This window comes from Acipenser ruthenus, chromosome 2 (assembly GCF_902713425.1).
Source record: "Acipenser ruthenus chromosome 2, fAciRut3.2 maternal haplotype, whole genome shotgun sequence".
NCBI lineage: Eukaryota > Metazoa > Chordata > Actinopteri > Acipenseriformes > Acipenseridae > Acipenser > Acipenser ruthenus.
Window position 1 is genome coordinate 73,250,507 of NC_081190.1, and position 20,824 is coordinate 73,271,330.

Below are 20,824 nucleotides of genomic sequence, written 5' to 3' on the forward strand. Positions count from 1 at the left end.
TAAATATCGGCCGAAGTGTGCTGAAAATTATTTTATGAAATGGGCTTTTACATTTTTTTTATAACAATCATGCAAATAAAAATGAGTTATTAAACAAAAAAATAGTTAGAGATATTTTAAATAGTGCGAACAAAAGAAGAGTCTTAGGTAATATACATCTGTCTCCCTGTCAGTCATTTATGTTTACATCACAAAGAGGTCAACTCACTAAACTGTCAGGTGACAATAACCCCAACATATTTACTGCGTTTCATTCAATGTTAAAAAATGAAGTGAATTATAATAATAATTAATATTATTATTAGTGTGTGTGTGTGTGTGTGTGTGTGTGTGTGTGTGTGTGTGTGTGTGTGTGTTAATTTAAATACCCAATTTTATAGACTAGTTGTCGTTTTTTGTTTTTAAATAAACAATGGCCTAATGCTATGAAAAGTGTGTTCACTGATATTTTCAAAATTGTATGTGCTAAATAACACCAGTTATTATTATTGTTGTTGTTGTCGTTGTTGTTGTTATTGTTGTTGTTGTTGTTGTTGTTGTTACATAGTTTTGTTTCAGACAAAACTTGCCAGCTCTGCATGCAACATCAGGGAAATAGTACTGTACTAGCTAAGTTATTTTATTTTTAATACGCAAGACTAACAGAGACTTACTATAATCAACAAGATTTATAGCCGTCATAACAGCATTGTTGTTTTGATCAAATAATAAGCTAAAATAAAGTGTGAAATTAAAGTTGCCACAGTTAAAAGACCCAGTCCAGGGGATGGAAATGGTCTGACTGATGGAGCGACTCCAGCTATGTCAGGTTCAGTCTCTTTCTAATTCTGTTGCAACGAGAGGTGTATTGGAATCTCTCTTGACGTCACGTCTTTCTCAGTGGAGACCGAGATCGAGAGAGATCGTCGGAGAATCAAAAGACCTAGGAATCGAGCTTACTTGTATGTTCGGAACGAACATTTTGATGTAATCGTATCTCTGACGCTGTATACTGGTACCGTTTTGGATTTGTTTTCCCCAAAAATTCTCAGCAGGAATAAGACAAGCAAAAAATAAGCGCCATAGCTGGTAAGTGAAGAGGCCATCCTTCCTGCGTGTGAGATAATGCAAGTCAAGGAATTCGTTCCACTCTTAAAAATCTTCACAGGATATGATTTTCAACCGTGATCCCTATTTCACCACTGTTAAATTTACAAAAAAAAACCAGCAGATAAGTGATTTCTTATGGGGGGACGGGGGGACGGGCTTTCATATTTGCAGACCACGGCGCTGGGTGTAAAGCAGAGTTGCAGTATTGGAAGTAACGTGAAGAGGATGCGATCTCTTTGTACCATCCCCCAATCTCCTTACTTTTCAATTTCTTGCGTTTGTTATTTAGTAATCAAAAAAAGTAATACTTCGTTTCTCAAAAAAACACTGCGCTGTAAATAATAATTATAATAAAATGATATATATAACCAGGTGACTGGGCATTTGCAAGGTAGGCCTTTATTTTAATTTATTTTAATTTTATTTTTGTATTTTCAAGAATGTGTTTTGTAAAAACAATACTATTTTTAACTACTGGACTGTCAATAACATGTATTATTGTTATTATTTGTAGTATTTTCATTATGTGACAGTTTTAAAAACTGGTAGAGCCTATATCACAAGTTTTTTTCTGCATCAAAAAAAAAGTCGTGGCGTTCTTCACAAACCCAACTTATAATTGTTTTCAATATTTATGCAAAACAGTATAAGCAATAGGAGAAGCTAAAATAGCAATTTATTTAAATGATTTCAGAAATGTAATGGCACTTTAATGGAATACAGTGGTTATGCATGTAGAGATGTATTTGTTTATCAACTAAATACACATATTGTACATTGTCAGTAAACCTATTAACCAATGCTTTGTTTGTTTTCTAAATTCAAACATTGTTTTATTACATGTATTATGTTTACATATTACGAAACAAGCTGATTTTTAAATGTGTCTGTAGTGTGTTTGATAAAATGTCATTATAATGTGTACAGTGACAGTAGCTCACTTAAATGTCAGTTGCATTACACTCAGGTGAACACACGTTTTCCAAAGTGTGCAAATTGATTCTATAAATCTTTTTTTCTTTTTCTTTTTTTTTTACAGTTTCTAATCGTCCTTTTTTATTCCAATACAGTGTAACTGCATTATCTGCAGGAAACCACAAATTCTCTCCGCTACTAAACTGCAATGTAACGGCGATACCCAACTGTGGTTCAGTTGTTTTAAGAGCGGCGCTATGCAGACCCAATTTATATACATTTTCGATGACTGAATATCAACTGGAATAAAAGTAGACATACGTTTATAAATATATTTCATCTTTTGGATTTTTGTATCAAGTGCAGACTTACACACTATGACGAGAAAATACGTCAAATTGAATTAAAAACATAAATCGTATGGAACGATTATAAACACGTTTTAGAATGTATTTTGATTGTTTGATTGTTAGAACATTACAGTGTAAAATATATCAATACCAAAATGGGTTAATAGTTTGTTGGATACGATTTATATAATAATAATAATAATAATAATAATAATAATAATAATAATAATAATAATAATAATAATAATAATGACATCTAAATGGTACGAACCTAACCTAAAATGTTAGCATCTCAGTCACTTTCAGAGGGTAATATTGACGGTATGTTATGTAATAAAGTGTCAGTATCACAAGAACATTGCGTTCATGTTGTTATTATTTTGGTATTATTATTAAGCACAGGGTATCATACATGGCGTTATTAATTGTATATTACATAATTGTATATTACAAAGGGGGAGGGGGGGGGGTAGTTTCGAATAGTATGCGCCCCTTAGACCTTGATCTGTTTAAAACAACCAACATTGCAATTATGCGCATACTGCAGCGACATAAAAACAAAAAAAAAAAAACGATTACCAGCATGATAACATGCAAATTTCCATCTAACATTATCATAAGCAAACATTTGAAGCCTGGACTATATAAAATCCCATCTGTGTTACTTCATATCGAGTTAGTATAGAGCTGTGATAATGAATTTTGTAATATCCCATCAACAGACATCTCAATCAGACACTAATCCTGTCATTTTACTGCAGAATCGCTAAATCTGGACCAGCCAAACTGCTGCTCTTTGGCACAACAGAGGACCAAGCCATGGTGCAGTCCCTAGCTTCATAATACACATATTAATCACATCAAACCTGCTGTTGTCAACAGTAAAACAGATTTTAACCAACAAGCAATTGGTAATACAAAAGTTCAATAACGACTTTTTTTTCCGTAAAATTATTGTGAACAACCGAAGAATGACTCAAAATGATAAGAGGTTTTGGTAAAATACAGTAACTTACAAAAAGGTGTACATAATTAATTTATACTGTATAATGTATTCTTTAAAAAAAAACAAATAAAAAAAAACCTAAATCCAAAATATCTGCACATTTAAAACTATATTTTATAGTTTAATTCCAATATGTCAAGTAGGCCAGATATATTTTTATGTATTTATTTCAGATTTTTGCATCTAGTTCTTTGGCATTTTTGCTGTCAAATATATAAATAATAATAAAAAAAAAACAATTGTAGTTCTAGTAAATGTTCCGTGATGCAATGTGAGAAGAATGTAAAGGTGTTTTTTTTTTTTTTTTTTTTTTTTTTGCTACAATTAATCAGCATGCAACTCCATCACCTGGATCTGGGTCTCACGTTATTTTATTCTTTTGTAGAAGAGCGAAACAGAAAATGAATTCTAATTGCCGCAAGCTGGTACCTACGTGTGTCCAATTAGGTAAGTAAAGGAAAATACAGTGGTTTGTATTATGTGTGTGAACAAAACACATTTGGTCGGGTATCAGTTTTCCTTTTGTGAGAACACAGAATTGAATACGTGCCTGTCTTATAACAACTGCTTGTATTTTCTCAAAATAAATGTATCGGGTTGTGGTGTGTCACAATCTGCTGAATTGTCACGTGCATGGTTATACAGTTTGCATCACGGATATGTATTTCTCTGCCCTCTCTTATCAGGGGTACAATCTTCGACTGTGGAAAGCATGTTCCCAAAAGACTCGGATATAAAGAAATCTGAATTACCAGCTAGTGAAGCATCAAACGGCAGAAAAGACAGCAAATGTGCAAGACAGCACCAAGTTGCAAACGGTAGGAATATTGATATCTACCAACTCTTCTGTTTGTTGCTTTTCGATTTCTTTTTCTTTTCTTTATAACGAAGACAGTTCGTTGGACATCATTTGAATTTCTCTCTTTTACACGCACCCTTGTATTACAATGGTCTTCTGATGTCAAGCTTTGCATTTGACCGTTTCGTATTACCAAATACAGGCTACTTTAAACTGTATTAGAGTGACCTCTACTGGTTGCAAAGGGATGGTACATGATATTTGCAAATCTCAATGGGAGTATTTCTGACTGCATTTTAACTGGTGCATTTGTTTTTGAGATGTACTCTGGATTCATTTCTGTGGTCTACACACTTCGCCAAGCAAGTTTGGATGATACATGATATATTCTTTTTGTATTTTGGTCTTGTTAGTGCACAGTGTACATCATTACAGTTGAGCATTCAGTGAAAGCTGCTGTAGGTGCCAAATGTTAATCCAGATGCTGATAATTTCCGAACGAATTTGATTATTATTATTATTATTATTATTATTATTATTATTATTATTTATTTATTTATTTCTTAGCAGACGCCCTTATCCAGGGCGACTTACAATTGTTTCAAGATATCACATTATACATTATTTCACATACAATTACCCATTTATACAGTTGGGTTTTTACTGGAGCAATCTAGGTAAAGTACCTTGCTCAAGGGTACAGCAGCAGTGTCCCCCACTGGGGATTGAACCCACAACCCTCAGGTCAAGAGTCCAGAGCCCTAACCACTACTCCACACTGAGTATGGTCAAACTGTTTATACTACATGCAGAAATATATACATTATATAACATACATTCATATAAATAAAATACATTGTTTCCCATAACCTAGAACATATATTTGATCCTAATTATCCATAACAGATTAAAATCCTCCTGGGTTTGTAGATTAATTAAAATAGTTTGAATATTTTACACCACTTCTTTGTCTATATTATTATTATTATTATTATTATTATTATTATTATTATTATTATTATTATTATTATTATTATTGTCGTTGTGTGGTAACCAGCACAAGCGAGTTGCACGATGTGTGGCGTAAACTGGACAACTAGTTACGGGCTGTGTGCTTTTGGTAAGGAAGAAATTGTGAGGATACACACAATTATAAAAATAATACGTCAATGGGAAAGATTAACTGAACTTCCCAATATAGCGATAAAAAATAATAATAATCAATTTGCAGTATTTATCTATACATATAATTTGTACACACATGCTTAATATTTTTGTTGTCAAATACAAACCTTGTGTTTGCCAATTCTGGTACAGAACAGGTATCGGTATATTTAAATACTAAATGGGCCTACTGTATTGTTTCTGCTTTGATCTTAAGCCTCTGAAGACATGGCCAGCCATTGTATTGGGTGTATGTGTATAATGATTAACTTTAGCTACAATTGTAAGACAGATAGCATATTTACATTTTAAAGACCATTGTGTAAAATGAATCAATACCGAAATTACAACCTTGCTGTTTGGTGTAATTTTATCTGGTTTGTTTTTATGACAAAACCCGTTAGATCTTTAAGACATTATTACAATTAATCCGGAGCAGAAAAGGTATTGGGTAAATAAGGGAGTGTGCATATTTAATGTATTTACTTCGTATCTGCCATGGCGTGCTACAAACTGTAGGACGAACTGGACAGGTTTAACAATGTTATCGTATGAATTTCTCATTCATAAAATAATATGCCTACAAAATAAAACGGTTTTGTTTATGTTATCTAACGTGTATATGAGTAAATGTGTTGTAACTTTTGATTTTATTCAAAAACAGGTTTTAGACACTATTTTACCGGGGGAAAAACATACATAAAACAAATACAGTTATTGAATGGCCAGCTCAATTTAAAAAGTCGTCGTGATGTGAAATAAAGACAAAACAAAAATATAGACATCCAAAATTAGAGAGTTGTTTACTGTTAGAGCTATTGTTTTCCACGTCGTATGTGTAATATATTCAGATTGACTCCAGGGAAAACTAAATGTATAACGAAAGCTTATTCGTGAGGAGGAATATACTAATGGAACAATTTGATGTCTTCTTAATCCTATGTAAAAAAAAAAAAAAAAAAAAAAAAAAAATCTCTGTTGTCTTCCTAATATTGACTGAATGGGTAATTAATGGCTCTTCATCTCGGAGAATACCCAGTAATCCAAGATAGGGAAAGACAACAAGCCATAGTTACAAGAAAACAGCACTAACAGGAGAGTCTACCAAACCACAATCTATACAATCCTTCTGGTGCATATTAGAAACCTCGAGAACAACACAGCATAAACGATATCATAGATACTTAAACATGACGCAGATGATAATGCAAAGATCTCGGGAGGGCTAATACTTCAAAAACTTGTTTTTATATATTGTGCAGGTAATTTTAAGTAACTTATTAAACAAACTGCTTCACATCCCGTACGTTTCGTTGGTGATATGAATCAAAGTTTACACTTTTCTCAGACAGTTTTTTTCTTTCTTTCACAAAACACAAAATACTTTTAACGCATATTTCATAGAAGCACTGAAGGTAATACCATGCCTAGAGTACAATAATGAGGTTGTTTTGTCAGCTGACATCCTTTTAAATATTATTTCGCAAGGGAAATAAAAGCTTCATCTCGGATTATAGGTGGGTATTTTTTGGATTTATGCGATTTACAGTAACCATGACAACTAATGCTGTATGTTAGCTACCCCAATGCTTGGGAAAGGACTGGCAGTTTTAATCAAACTAAATGGGTTGCTGCTGTCTTTACCTTATACCTAAGTGATCTATACAATACAAGCGCCCCTATGTTTTCATGTTTTGTAGGGCGAGATATCAAATGAAAAGCGCTGCTAGACATGTAACCCAGGTTACAATAATCCTATCTTTAAAAAAAAAAAAAAAAAAACTTTCCTCCCAGAGGCATATCTTTAAAGGGGTGAAGATATGTGGTTCAAATAATAATAATAATAATAATAATAATAATAATAATAATAATAATAATAATAAATGTCCTTAATAGTTCGTTAATATTAGATAGATAGATAGATAGATAGATAGATAGATAGATAGATAGATAGATAGATAGATAGATCGATAGGGATACATTGTTATATTTTGATTCATTATCGATGATAATCGAATACAAATAAATAATTTCCTTAAATGGCTTTTTCCCCTCTGAAGGATAATTGAATTGGATATAAAATTAAAAAAGGAAAATACATGGTTGAAGTCCAAACATCATTTGAGTTCACATTCGGATTTAGAGACACAACTTTAACATTTCTGAAAAGAACTGGAAAGTATCCTATTTTTAAAACAATTACTGAGCTACCATTTAAACTTAAGAGCAAGACATTACCAGGTTATATTAGTCAGCTCATTTTGTCCGAAAAGCCTGTAAGTGAGGTGTATATCAAGGGTTTTCACAGGAATAAGTCAATAAAGTATTAGTATCCATCAAGCATGCATGAGAACATGTATATTAGGCATATGACAGCGGCATATAGCAGTTTATAATATTCTAATGACGTGAAGTCTCGCCTTAAAGACCTCTGTTGAAAATGTTAAAGAAGAACGAAACACAGCTGGTTATTATATACTAAATACATTAATGTATTCCTGTATTTTGTGCATATTTATCAATTTGTTTTTTTAAAGTAGGCCTATATAATTTTATATAAGCCCACGCACAAACACATTTGTATTTAGATCATATTGTTAAATACTTGTATCATTGCTTTGTATTTTTTTTTTTTTATTGCAGAAATAAAATATTAATAGATGTTACATTCATTTCGCAGCCCTTATTCATAAAAATATAAAATAAATAGAAAGAATAGAAACATCTCGTTGGTCAGTTTTTTTTACATCTAGTTGCTATTCGAATTAACATAACAATGCCAACAAGTTTTCGTGTAACAATTGTTTATATTAATTTTAAGATGTGAAATATCGAATTATTACTTTGGTGAATAGTATGTATTATAAAGCTGTAGACGTATTTTACAGATTCTACTGGTTATTAAACCTATTCGCCAAATTGACCCCCCTCCCATAGTTCCATTTCCCCAGCTGTTTAGACCACTCAGTAAACAATGACCGAATCAATTACTTGGCTCATTCATTTTTAAGATAAATACATATTTGAACGTTGAGCGAGTACAACGTTCTCTTAATATTTTACATGTTCAAAAAATGATGATATAAATATTTACATGTATTATATATTTATGAAATAGTTTAGCTAATCCATAAAATTTAAGAGTAGCCCATCAGTTTATGACAACTGTGTTTAGTGTCATTTATTTCATGGCAGATTTCTTAGCAGATGCCCTTATCCAGGGCGACTTACAATTGTTACAAGATATCACATTATTGTTACATACAATTACCCATTTATACAGTTGGGTTTTTACTGGAGCAATCTAGGTAAAGTACCTTGCTCAAGGGTACAGCAGCAGTGTCCCCCACCTGGGATTGAACCTACAACCCTCTGGTCAAGAGTCCAGAGCCCTAACCACTACTCCACACTGCCATACTATATTGTTTTAGCTAAAAGTGCATACCGTCAGTTTAATAAGAAATACAATCTAAACGCATCCAGCCAATTTATTGTAAGTATTATGCCGTTAAGAATTACAGCAGGCCTACGTCCATTCTATTTCTTTTTTTTTTCTTTCTAAATGAACATGAATTGGTGAGTTTCTTTGAATGTCTTTATTCATTATCTCGGGTGTGAATAGCTGCAGGCAGATATGAATATAGGATTCCCAGTGAAGAGTGGGTTCGAAAACGTACGGCAACGGGTTGGTTGAGCAAAATACTTGCCTAAATCAATGAACAAATATACAGAGCCAAAAATGGACCTCAACTACAAAACTGAATGGAGCGGTGTCTTTTTAAGAAGGCACTTGATTCACTTGACTTGCAGGTCAGCTGCTAAAATGTTAGGAAGGAAATATTTACTTTGCGTTTATTTTTTATGATCTTGGGGGAATTACAGAAAATTCAATGAGAAAACTGCTAAAACTCCTTTAAAAGACTTAAGCAAATTAGAGTCTTATCAGATTAAAAACCACTACAAATGTAAGAGCATTGTCTCAATCGAAACGCTGTGGGGTCTGAAGGAGAGATACTCTGCCAAATCTCGGGGATAAAATACGTCATTTAAATAGCAGATAATGAGCAGAATGTAAATTAATTAAGCGCTTGCCACTAACACGCTAAATACGTGAAGCCTATAGTTTGTCGATGTTTTTGTTGTTGTTATGGGTAGCGTAAATATAAGCGAGCAGAAAAGATTAATTTACTTTATATACAAATACCTATTTATATATAAATGTTACATTTAAAATCTGAGTACGCCTTTACATATGCATTGTTATAGAATATCCTATTGGGAATATATATATATATATATATATATATATATATATATATATATATATATATATATATATATATATATCCAAGCGAAGGCTTTGTCTAGATTATTATTGGATTTTTTTTTTTTTTTTAAATCGTGATTTAGTCGCTTTCAGTTCTAAAAATTGCATTCAGATGAAGATCATTGCGTATAGTTCCGATGTCTAATCAATATGATCTTGATAATATTTTTTTTTAAAACAGAAAGCCATGTATTCTAATTGGCATTAAAATTAAATCATACTTTTTTTTTTTAACAGGTTTACTGAATAAGTATACTGAATTGTGAAGATGACTTTTCATTGTTTATTATGAAGCTCCTGCCTATGCCCATTGTTGACGCATAGGACAAATACCGCATCGGTCCAATAAATACATAAATAAATAAATACAAATGGTGTATTCCTTTTATTAGACCAACATTCCATTTTAGCAATCTGCATATGTGTCTTCAGCTCAACGTTATAAGGGAGTAACTGTAAAGCCAAATGTTTTAGATTTATCTCACATACAACAGGAATTAAACATATCGTGACGTTTATTTTAACTGTTAGAGAATATACTTTACACTCAGAGATTTTTAATTACAGTTTATAAATACGGCCATGTGTTAAAATATACTGCTTAAGGTGTATGTTCAATAGTGTTACAATATAATAATAAGAGGCTTTCGTCTTAATCTTGGAAGATAAGGTTAAGACCGTATAACTCCTTTTTCAAAAATGGGCCTATGTAAAGATGACCCTTTGCTTGTTTTACAAGAATAGCCGGTTCTTAACAGCTGTACGTTTCAGATGTTATACTGTTTTACTACAAAAACTCTGAAAATTGTCTGAAAATTAAACACCAATGTATTTTACCTGTATTTTATTACGTTTCTTATTTATTTGTTTAGTTTCTGAACAGATTTAATTTTATGTAGAAACTCGAGCATTCACAAAACCTCTAGTTATCTCCATGAACTAATAATGTATGTATGTATGTATGTATGTATGTATGTATGTATGTATGTATGTATGTATGTATGTACTGGTAGTTTAAAAAGTTATTAATGTAACTGACCTGTTTTGCAAATAGCAGTCTACTGCAAATATCATAATACAATAGCAGATCTGATGTAACAGCATGTTAGCATATACAGTATGTTTATAGAGAAAAATAAAACGAAAATGGCGCTTGTCCCATTCTGTATAAAATCGGTTTCCATTCTGTTATTTCAGTAGCCTGGAGATGCAATGTTTTTTATTTTTAGTTATTTATTTATTTTTCAAGTGTTGAAATATTCCCAACGGTGGTAGCCCTTTCTTGTTTGTAAAATATGTGGTTTTTGAGGACAATTGTTGATGAAATAAAAATTGAATAATCTCATATTTGTGCACCGAAAATGTTTTTTGTTGCATTGTGGGACGGTATGGGTTCCATATGCACGGCTAATGGATTTATATGAAGCAGAACATAAGCACTTCCCAGGGTGAAAACCATTGGCAGGTTTTTTCTCCTTAGGTCTGGTTGGTCAGGGAAAACGTCATTTCTGAATTCCTTACGCGTCTGTGAAGGAGTGGGAGGTGCTTCCTGACGTCTGGCTCTAGAAAGGTAGCTCTGTTAAACTGAAGGCAAACAGGGAGCAGCTGAACTGAACAGCGCATTAGTGAGTGCTTGTGGATATAATATCATCTACCTGTCCCTGTCACTCTGACACTATAGTATTGCCAGAAATACAGTGTCAGCCAGGATATTTATTTTATTTGCTTCAGCTTCTTTAAAAAAACAAAACAAACAAAAAAAAAAAACGTTATTTTCTTCAGATATCGATAATGCCTGCAGGGCTTTAAATTAAGACATCTTAAGTAATTTAAGCAGAGCTGTGTACGCTATTGGAAGAGCTCCACCGCGAAACTCTTGATGCCACAGATTTTCTCATTTGTCTTCCCTTTGGACGCTGTGTGTTGGCACTAAGGAAGTTAATCTGGTTGTACCACCGGGTCTTCTGTTTGTTCATCGATTAACTCCACGAAAGACCCATTGAATTTGGAACAACTATCCGGGAATAAACTCACACCTCCTCACCATACCACATTGGCCATGGCTTCTTTGCAGCGATCTAGTGAGCCCAAGCACCGACTAGAGGTGCACACAGTCTCAGACACCTCCAGTCCAGAGTCTGTAGGTAAGGTTCAGCTTTGGCTTTGTAGGAGTTGGGAAAAAAAAAAAAAAAAAAAAAAAAAAAAAAAAAAAAAACATTTAAAACTGCAGGGCGCTGTCATAGCATGCCTCTGTCTCACAAAAGTAAGGAATTGTAAAACTCATACTAGTAACAAGAATATGCCTTAAAACGGCATCTAATGGATTAACCGTGAAATTCTAAACAAAACATTTAAGAAATGTGTTACTTTCACTGGAGGAAAGTGTGTGTTCTTATTTATTTAAATATGATGTTGCTTTCCTTTTGCCAGCAGTGAAAGCACTGTTATCGTATTGCTGAACTATAACATCAAATTGTTATGATTGCAATAATTATCCCTGTCTGGTGTTTAAAACAGTGTTCTACTTTTGACATATTTGACAATTCTATGAAAAAGTGCCCCATCTGCAGTCCTGCATTCATGTGGTGATTCCAAAAATAAAATGAAGCAGATTTCGGTCCATCTTTGTTGTGCGATATTCTTATTGTGTTTGACGGTCTCAATTGACACAGTTTTAGTTTCCAGAATTTATGGCAGGAGGTCACATAAAAGCGCATTAATATGAATGGCACTTCAAACCCAGGGTTTATTTCTGATTATAGGTATATTTTTATATGCGTCCGAAAATAACAAATAAAATCGAAAATGCTAATTTGATCGATTTGGCAAGCGCAACATTTGTATAGATTTCATATGTAGTAATCTGTTTCGTTCTTTTTTTTTTAGAAAAAGAAAAAACTCAGAGTAAAAACGATGACTCTGCTGCAGACGATCCTTCAAAAAAGAAGAGGCAACGACGCCAAAGGACTCATTTTACCAGCCAACAGCTTCAGGAACTGGAATCCACTTTTCAGAGGAATCGGTATCCCGATATGTCAACCAGAGAAGAAATTGCAGTCTGGACCAATTTAACTGAAGCTAGAGTCCGGGTATGTACAAATTGAATGTGATACACGAACAAGTTATGACTATTTTATACATATATTACTAGCAAGCCTGTATGAATATTTTAATGCGTACGAACCTTCAAACAGTAATACGGCTTTTGTAAATGAGTTTAATGAACATGACAATGGTTTATAGGCCTAAGCACATTTTGAAGTAAAATCATTTAAAAATCTGCGATCCCTGTTCTGGTCATTTTAAATGTGTTGCGGACAGTATACAGTTAAGATTAAAATGGACCATATTATGTGCCGAACTGTGTGTAGTTACAGCGACTATTAAAAAATGCTCTCTGGATTATTATTATTATTATTATTATTATTATTATTATTATTATTATTATTATTATTATTTTAATACAACGGTGTAGCCTATTATTTAGCCCGTGTAAGCACCGTTTTGTTGTGACTCAAAAGTTACAATTAAATGACATTTTATAATAAAGTATATTTATGATTTAAAGAATATGTCTAGCCTAAATATTTTCAGGTAAACCACGCACATTTTTTTTTTAGCACAACTCGTATTGAAATGTGCTGGGGTGGGTTTTTAATTATATAGACCTATATCTAATATTTTTTAATACACAGACATACATTTTCCAAATCGAAGTAGTGTCTATCAATTACCAGATATCTGCTCTAAACAAAAAATAACCATATAGGCCTACTCAAACGTACATTTATTGAGTCAGCTAGGCGATATACAATCAAGCGGCTATTTTAATCGCGTTGTCAATGATGTCCGATTGCGCGCTGTAGTGGACATTTCTTATGTAAAATATAATTGAGGTTATCAGGTTGTCTCGGGGCATTCTTTGAATACACAATCTGGGAATTGCAGGCAGGCGGCCAAGTGGCAATTTAGACAGAAAGATGTGTATTGAGATCCCTGTTAAAACCAGACACGGCGTGCATAGGCGGGATAAAACGCTCAATTAGAACTCATTAACACCGTGTAAACTAACAAACAAGCTACAGAGAATACAACACCACAGTATTAATCAGTTGTAAATGATTACTGACCGACATATAATGAAAATGCAGGTATTAAGCAGGGTGTTGTTTATAGTAATCCTACTTTAATAGGGCAACGTTCATGACTACAACGTTACTTATAAATTCTCAATTAAATTATGCCTATAAACTGCGACCGTAACGTTTTCTAAATGCGTGTTTGCTTTTTTAATGTTACACTTTGTGTTGTGTAAAACAAATGAAAACACACTCGATAAGTACACGCTGTTTTATAAGTTGAATTAAACTGCATGTAGCTTATTCATTATATATCGCCTAGTATATTGTCTTAAATTAACAGTGCATTTCACATTTAATATTTATGTTTTCTAAAATAAAACTATATATATATACACACATTCATTACAAATGAATGCGATATTGCAGTAATTTTAAAATGGACTAGTCTTTTTGCATGAAAGATTTAATGAATTCCCGATGTTTAATTTAAACTAATGTAATCTCCTCTAATTAGGTATGGTTCAAGAACCGCCGGGCCAAGTGGAGGAAGAGAGAAAGAAACCAACAATCAGAACTATGCAAGAACGGCTTCGGTCCTCAATTCAATGGCCTTATGCAGCCCTACGAAGACATGTACCCCAGCTACACCTACAATAACTGGGCTGCGAAGGGTCTGACGTCGGCCTCTCTCTCCACAAAGAGCTTCCCTTTCTTCAACTCAATGAATGTCAACCCACTGTCGTCGCAGACAATGTTCTCACCACCAAACTCCATCTCTTCCATGAGTATGTCCTCAAGCATGGTACCCTCTGCAGTCACAGGAGTGCCCGGCTCCAGTCTCAACAGCCTCAATAACTTGAATAACCTCAACCCTTCTCTCAATTCTGGCGTGGCAACATCAGCTTGTCCTTATGCCCCGCCAACTCCTCCTTATGTATATAGGGACACTTGCAACTCCAGTTTGGCCAGCCTGAGACTGAAAGCCAAGCAGCACTCCAGTTTTGGATATGCCAGTGTTCAGAACCCGGCCTCTAACCTGAGTGCTTGCCAGTATGCAGTGGATAGGCCAGTGTGAAAACTGAAAATTCCAAAACGGAATGAGGAGAAAAAGAGACTCCAGCTGACTTAAAGGGCACTACAGACTAAACCACTGAATATGAGCAAAACCTGAGATGGAGAATCTAACTTAAAAGCAACTAATTAAATACAGGCACCCTTCCTACAAGTATTTTTTTTTGTTTGTTTGTTTTTGTTTCTCAAAAGAACAAGTGCAGAATTCAACTGGATGTGCCATTTTATTCCTAGATAGGCTTGTTACTTTGAAGTTTAGCATTGTGGACACTGAATGACTGAAAGGATGTATATATAAGAATGTCTAAATAATTTTATAAAAGCAAATGCTAGTACTATCTCAACAGTGTTTTCAAGGTTTAGTTTTTTTTTTTTTAAAGCATGTGGAAACGTAAAGGAAATGTGTTTTGCTTGCAAACAAGAGATTGTATATACTTGTAATGCACCAGTTGTATGTTTCTAACATTATTATTATTATTATTATTATTATTATTATTATTATTATTATTATTATTAAATGTCTGTGTGAATATCGATTTTAGAGTAGCACCCCTAGTAAGACGCAACAATGTTTCTGCAAAATGAAATATAAAATTTACCCTGTGCATAATATTTGGTACAGGTTTCTGTTTCATTTTTTTTTTCAACAAAAACAAATAAAATAGTGTGTTTTATTTCATGGGAGTAAATATACTGTAAAACTATTCTTGAGTACGTTTTTCTTCTCTCTGTTTGCACTGCATCAACACAAATATGTAAAACTAGCTTAAGTGAATTCCACAGGTAATAAAAAAAAAAGCACATACAATGTTATTTACAGCAATATAGCCTAACAATAGCAGTTTGATAGAAATCCACACTCCATTAGCCCCAGACCAAGCACCGGTCTCTCCAACACACATTTGTCAATTTTGTCACAAAGAGGGGTGTAAAGGTTATGGCTACATTTCCAGGCACTTGAGTAGCAATATGTGGATCGCTGCAAGGTCAAGCACAGTATGTAAAGTTTTGAATAATGTTGATCTACAGTTTGTTACAGCTGTTTGTAGATGAAATAATTTAAGTTTTTACGTCCTAAGAGCCAGTATTATTGCTGGGTCACTCTAGATCATGCCAGGCGGGTTTGGATATCCAAATTCATATTATAAATTAGATGCAATCATTTTTAATATTATGAGCCTTTAGAACACGTGCTGGATAACGCACTGTTGTATTAAAGATATTCATGTGGAACTAATAAAGCACTAAAAACCTGTACAAAACAAAGAATGGAGTCCTTGCCATTTTGTCTAAAATACTGCAGCTTTTACTTAAGGGTGTTTTTCTTCCCCCAAAAGAGTACATCTTTGTTTTGGAGTAAACGCTTCCTCTGTATATCACCACAAACAATCAGATATACAGTTTACAGTTTTATAAAAAAAAAAAAAAAAAAAAAAAAGATTTCAGATTAACTTTTGTCATTCTTATATTATTAGGACGGGAAACAAATCCGCTTTAGAACGCTTGGTTTGCTTCATTTGTTTCTGGCACTGGGCCCAAGTAGACATATCTGTGGAACCGGGAAGTTTGTCATTAAGCACCTACACAAGGGAAGATTATTGAAACGAATGATACTCAAAATGAACACAAAATAATATATATCTGCTAGACGTTTGCACAGAGCAATCCACTGCATCTGGGCGTTTGGGGATCGGGACTGGCTGCAGGGGCGGGTTCACTGATCTGCTCTTGCTACTCGGAGCAGTTGCATACAAAGCGACTGAGTAACCAGATGGAAATGAAAGTTAAGGACTCTGATCTATATTGACTTGCAAAGTAGGTAAAGCATGGCTGATATTGAACGTTTTATGGAAGGATCGCGACTGATTAGATATCATTTATATTTTAGTGACTATTAAACATAGATCTGAAGCGTTAATAATTTAAGGAAAGCAACATAAAGATTACAATGGCTTTGCCTTTCTAAATGTAGCCCGTGTATTTAGTTAGTCATTATAAAAATGCATTACAACCCCCTCGTTATCTGCAAATTGGTGTTTCTATTTCTGTGGTAAGTTTTAAATCTTTACAATTATTTTTACGATAGCATAAAGTTGAACTGTACACGAGGGGAACTCTGCTATTGGGCTCGCAATACGAAAATGGCGAGCTGTTTTTGAAACGTGTTTTTCGGAAATAAACTGCTGCATACTAGAAACTATAAATGTGGGGTAACTGAAACAACTTTCGTTTCTTTGCCCAGCTAAAGCGTTCTCAAACTATCGATTACAGTTTTTTTTTTTTTTTTTACAGTTGTGGTATAGGTTTTATTAAAACTAAAATGTATATATATATTTATAGGCCTATATCGCACGTTTTGATTATTGATTTATACAAAACATTGGGGAGCTGAGACAAAAAAAAGTTGATATTCAAAAAGCTGGTGGGTGTTTAAATGAACAAATTGTTATGCCGTATTTTTTTTATTTTATTTGCTATAGCATAAACTATCTGACTGCACGTTTAAATGTTTTGCGCCAGCAGAGGACAGAATTTATGTTCCCAAAAAAAACGGTATGTTCTCCTAAAAAAAAAAAAAACTTCATCCTCAAAGACGAGGGCTTAATTACTTATTTGAAAAGTGCATGCTCTTGCTGAAGTCTGTTAAAATGAGGAGATAATAATGGCTGACAAAGGAACTTCTCCCAGCGTGAACAAACAGCGGTGTCTGGGTCCCAATACACATCTCAATACACATCTCTCTGAGCTGCCCAGAGGTCGATGACTTTTCTAAGAAAAGTCTGATCGCTGATGAGAACGGCAGGAAAGGAGCTTGGACTGCGCACTAATTCCCAGATTTAAACTAAAGGTAAGGAACATGATTTTCGATTGCAGACTGTTAATGGCCAAATTATATATGTATGCTTAGTTCAATACAAAGCATGTAATTGTGTATGTGTTTGTTTTAAATGTGCATTACGGTTCATTGTAATTGAGGTACGTGTGGTATTTACTGTCTAACACAAACTGCAGAGTTGATTTCTAAAAATAACTTCATCAAAAGAGCGATTAAAGGGGCAAATAAACCGATGGTGTTATTTAATAGTTTTTTAAAAGTCAGATATAAACCAATTGTAGCGAGTAGAATATTTGACAGATTTGTTAATTTTAATACAATGAATTACATAGGTCTATATGTTCCTCTTTTCTGTATGTAAGGCTATATATAAGGTAAAATGCGGTATTACCGGTGAAAGCTGTTTCTCTATCATCATACACAATCCTTAAAACAGATAAAGAACCCAAGAGGGTAACATTGGATCGAGTTGTATAGCGCTATACACAACAGTGGATTTGATTTTTTCAAAATGCATTTGAACGGTTTGTAGTTAATTGAGAAATATACAGATATTTTGAAAGGTATACACCAATGGATTTTCGGGCATAATGAATTTGAACACTTTGTGGTGCATGGAAAAATATTCCGATATTTTTTTAATAAAATAGTATTTACCTGTAATAACAGGGTGGGTACAGTATAACAAGTATATAGTTTGTTAAACAGTTGGTACCATATTTAAAATTACTCGTGTGCCGTTGGCTAAACATTTAAATACACAATACATATACTCATTTTAAATATGCAATATTTTTACACAATGGACCAATTATGCTCAACTGTTTAATTACAAAGTTTCTTGGACCCATGCTGGGATATTTTCTTCTTACATTAAGCTACATGAGAATACATTAGTATAAACCAGGGCTTCTCAAACTCGAACCTGGGGACCGACCCCCTGTGTCTGCTGGTTTTCATTCCAACCGAGATCTCAATTACTTAACTATATCCTTTATTAAACTGATAATTTGCTTAATGAGACCTTTTTACTTGTTTTCAGCTCTTAAGCAGTTGCAGTTCAAGTTACTTGTAAAATGTTGCGGCTAACTTGAAATATGCAACTGTTCAAGAGCTGAAAACAAGTAAAAAGGTCTAATTAAGCACATTATCAGTTCAATTAAGGGTCTAGTTAAGTAATTGAGAGTTCGGTCGGAATGAAAACCAGCAGACACAGGGGGTCCCCAGGACCGAGTTTGAGAAGCCCTGGTATAAACGTATTAATCTGATTTAAGATGAGAGGGCAGTATTAGTCGCCTTGACATTTAGACGGATCTGTGTCATGTGAACTGGCAAATCACTTGTGTATTGACTGATTTCTTCATAAATTAAAGCCTCGGGTTAAAGCCGTGAAGATGTGCTCATTAGCTTTGCTGACCCAGATCTGCGCAAACCCCAGTCTCCAGCCTCAGATACAATATAGCAACAGTAAGCCGCATGTAGCAAAATATAACGCTATTGTATCAACTTAAACAAATCGCATTTGTTTAAACAGCAAATGGACAATGCCAAGGGTTTGGATGAATTTCTGTACAATGTCTTGTCAAAGGTATTAACGAAGCCCCGTTGTTTCTGTTGCAGGGTCACAAGTGTCATCCACCAAGTCAACCACATACAGGGATCTGGGGGGGGGCGCTTTATTCCACCTCTTATAGGCAAAGACGGGCATTGGACAATACAAGAAAAATATACACCACCTGGCTGGTTATTTAGTGGCTCATAACCTGACAAACATAATAATCTGTATCACTGGTTGTACAAGGTGAACTAAAGTTTATTTGATAAATGTAGTATTTGTGCAGTGTGTGGTTTACCATCACTCGAAGGAATAATTGTGAAGGTCACAATGTTTGCGTTCTTTTCAGAAAATGCTTTAAATGCAATGAATAATACAGAATGTTTTGTGCAGCCTCTGGGCCCTACCTGTACGCATTCTATTCATATTGTCCCACTCAGCTAATGCCTTTTGAAATAATTCCCTAGACTGGCGCCAGATACGGAATAGAACATAGCTTAAAACCTTTCTGTTAAACCAACAGAATTAAAAATGGTGGCGTAATTGCAAGTCGGGCATATTTATAGAATGCATTTAGAAAAGCTGCAGACCTCCTTAGAACTGTTTAGAAAACCTAGTTCGCTTTACATTATGCATTCATAAATGTTACGTAGGCAATATAACCGGCGTGTAGAGAAAACACTGGAGCTTCCTTTACTCCACATAAGCTAAGTAATGATCTGAAGAAGTCTTACTGAAATTATAGTAAATACATTGATGTACAGATTAATATACTAAATTAATATGTGTGTTTTATACAGCATGTCCTGTTAAACGAATCTATTTTATTTGGGGTGTTTTTTGTACAATTGTTTTCAGTGTAATGGCGCGACTGTACTTGCGATTGTCAATGTGAATGCATTATTTTTTAAATTCCAGCAAAAACGATTTAGATTTTTTTGTATTTCAAAATGTATAAAAAAGATACAGTTATTTTTATGTGTAGGTTGACATTAAAACGCATGTGTATTTTTTCGAAACATCTCGGCATACACTACTGTTTTAAATTGAATTGAGCACAAAATAAATGTTCAAACCGAAAAACAATTACCGTTGAAGAAAACAACATCTTTATGGGCATAAACCAAAGTTAGCAGAACAAATAAACATGAGCAAATGTATTTCAAACTATCAGCTTTGTATTAAGGTATGGAACTTAAAACTCTGTCTCCTACTAATGCAGTTAAAAAAAACAAAAAAAAAACAAAAAAAAAATAACGAAACAAGAATATATACATAAACATGAATAAAAGTGGGCACCAAAAATATATGTGATGGCATACACCTTGAATTAAATTGTTTGTCGCTAACAAAATGAAGCTGACAGAACTCTGCTTTTATAACACATTGTTTTGTTATTTACTGTAATTTTTGCAGTCTTAAGAGTTAAATGTTTAGTTTCGGTAGACGCCCAGATACATTATAGCAGGTTACTACATTGTTTTTCTAAGTGGTTATTTGGGAGTATGGGATTGCGCTGAAATGACCAGTGTGGATTAAATTAACCAACACTAAGGCTAAACACCCAATAGCATGATCAGTGTCTAATATATATATATATATATATATATATATATATATATATATATAT

The 20,824-nt window shown here is 33.7% G+C and overlaps 1 protein-coding gene and 1 long non-coding RNA gene across 4 annotated transcripts; both read left to right on the forward strand.

Moving 5' to 3' along the window:
- The first annotated feature begins 827 nt into the window (after positions 1 to 827).
- LOC117409613 (pituitary homeobox 2) lies at positions 828 to 15,507 on the forward strand. 3 transcript variants are annotated; one of them, XM_034015901.3, is made up of 5 exons: positions 828 to 1,068; positions 3,746 to 3,807; positions 4,047 to 4,178; positions 12,537 to 12,739; positions 14,247 to 15,507. In XM_034015901.3, the coding sequence occupies exons 2-5, from the start codon at positions 3,762 to 3,764 to the stop codon at positions 14,805 to 14,807; spliced, it is 942 nt and encodes a 313-aa protein (XP_033871792.1). In that variant the 5' UTR covers positions 828 to 1,068; positions 3,746 to 3,761; the 3' UTR covers positions 14,808 to 15,507. The 3 variants fall into 3 exon arrangements, with proteins under 3 accessions (XP_033871792.1, XP_058856684.1, XP_058856688.1); XM_059000701.1 differs by lacking the exon at positions 828 to 1,068 and adding an exon at positions 1,277 to 1,480; XM_059000705.1 differs by lacking the exons at positions 828 to 1,068; positions 3,746 to 3,807; positions 4,047 to 4,178 and adding an exon at positions 11,217 to 11,794.
- Positions 15,508 to 17,336: 1,829 nt separating this feature from the next.
- Positions 17,337 to 20,451, forward strand: LOC131701644 (uncharacterized). Its single transcript, XR_009308930.1, has 2 exons — positions 17,337 to 17,651; positions 19,260 to 20,451. It is a non-coding gene; the product is annotated as an uncharacterized LOC131701644 (long non-coding RNA).
- The last annotated feature ends 373 nt before the right edge of the window (positions 20,452 to 20,824 follow it).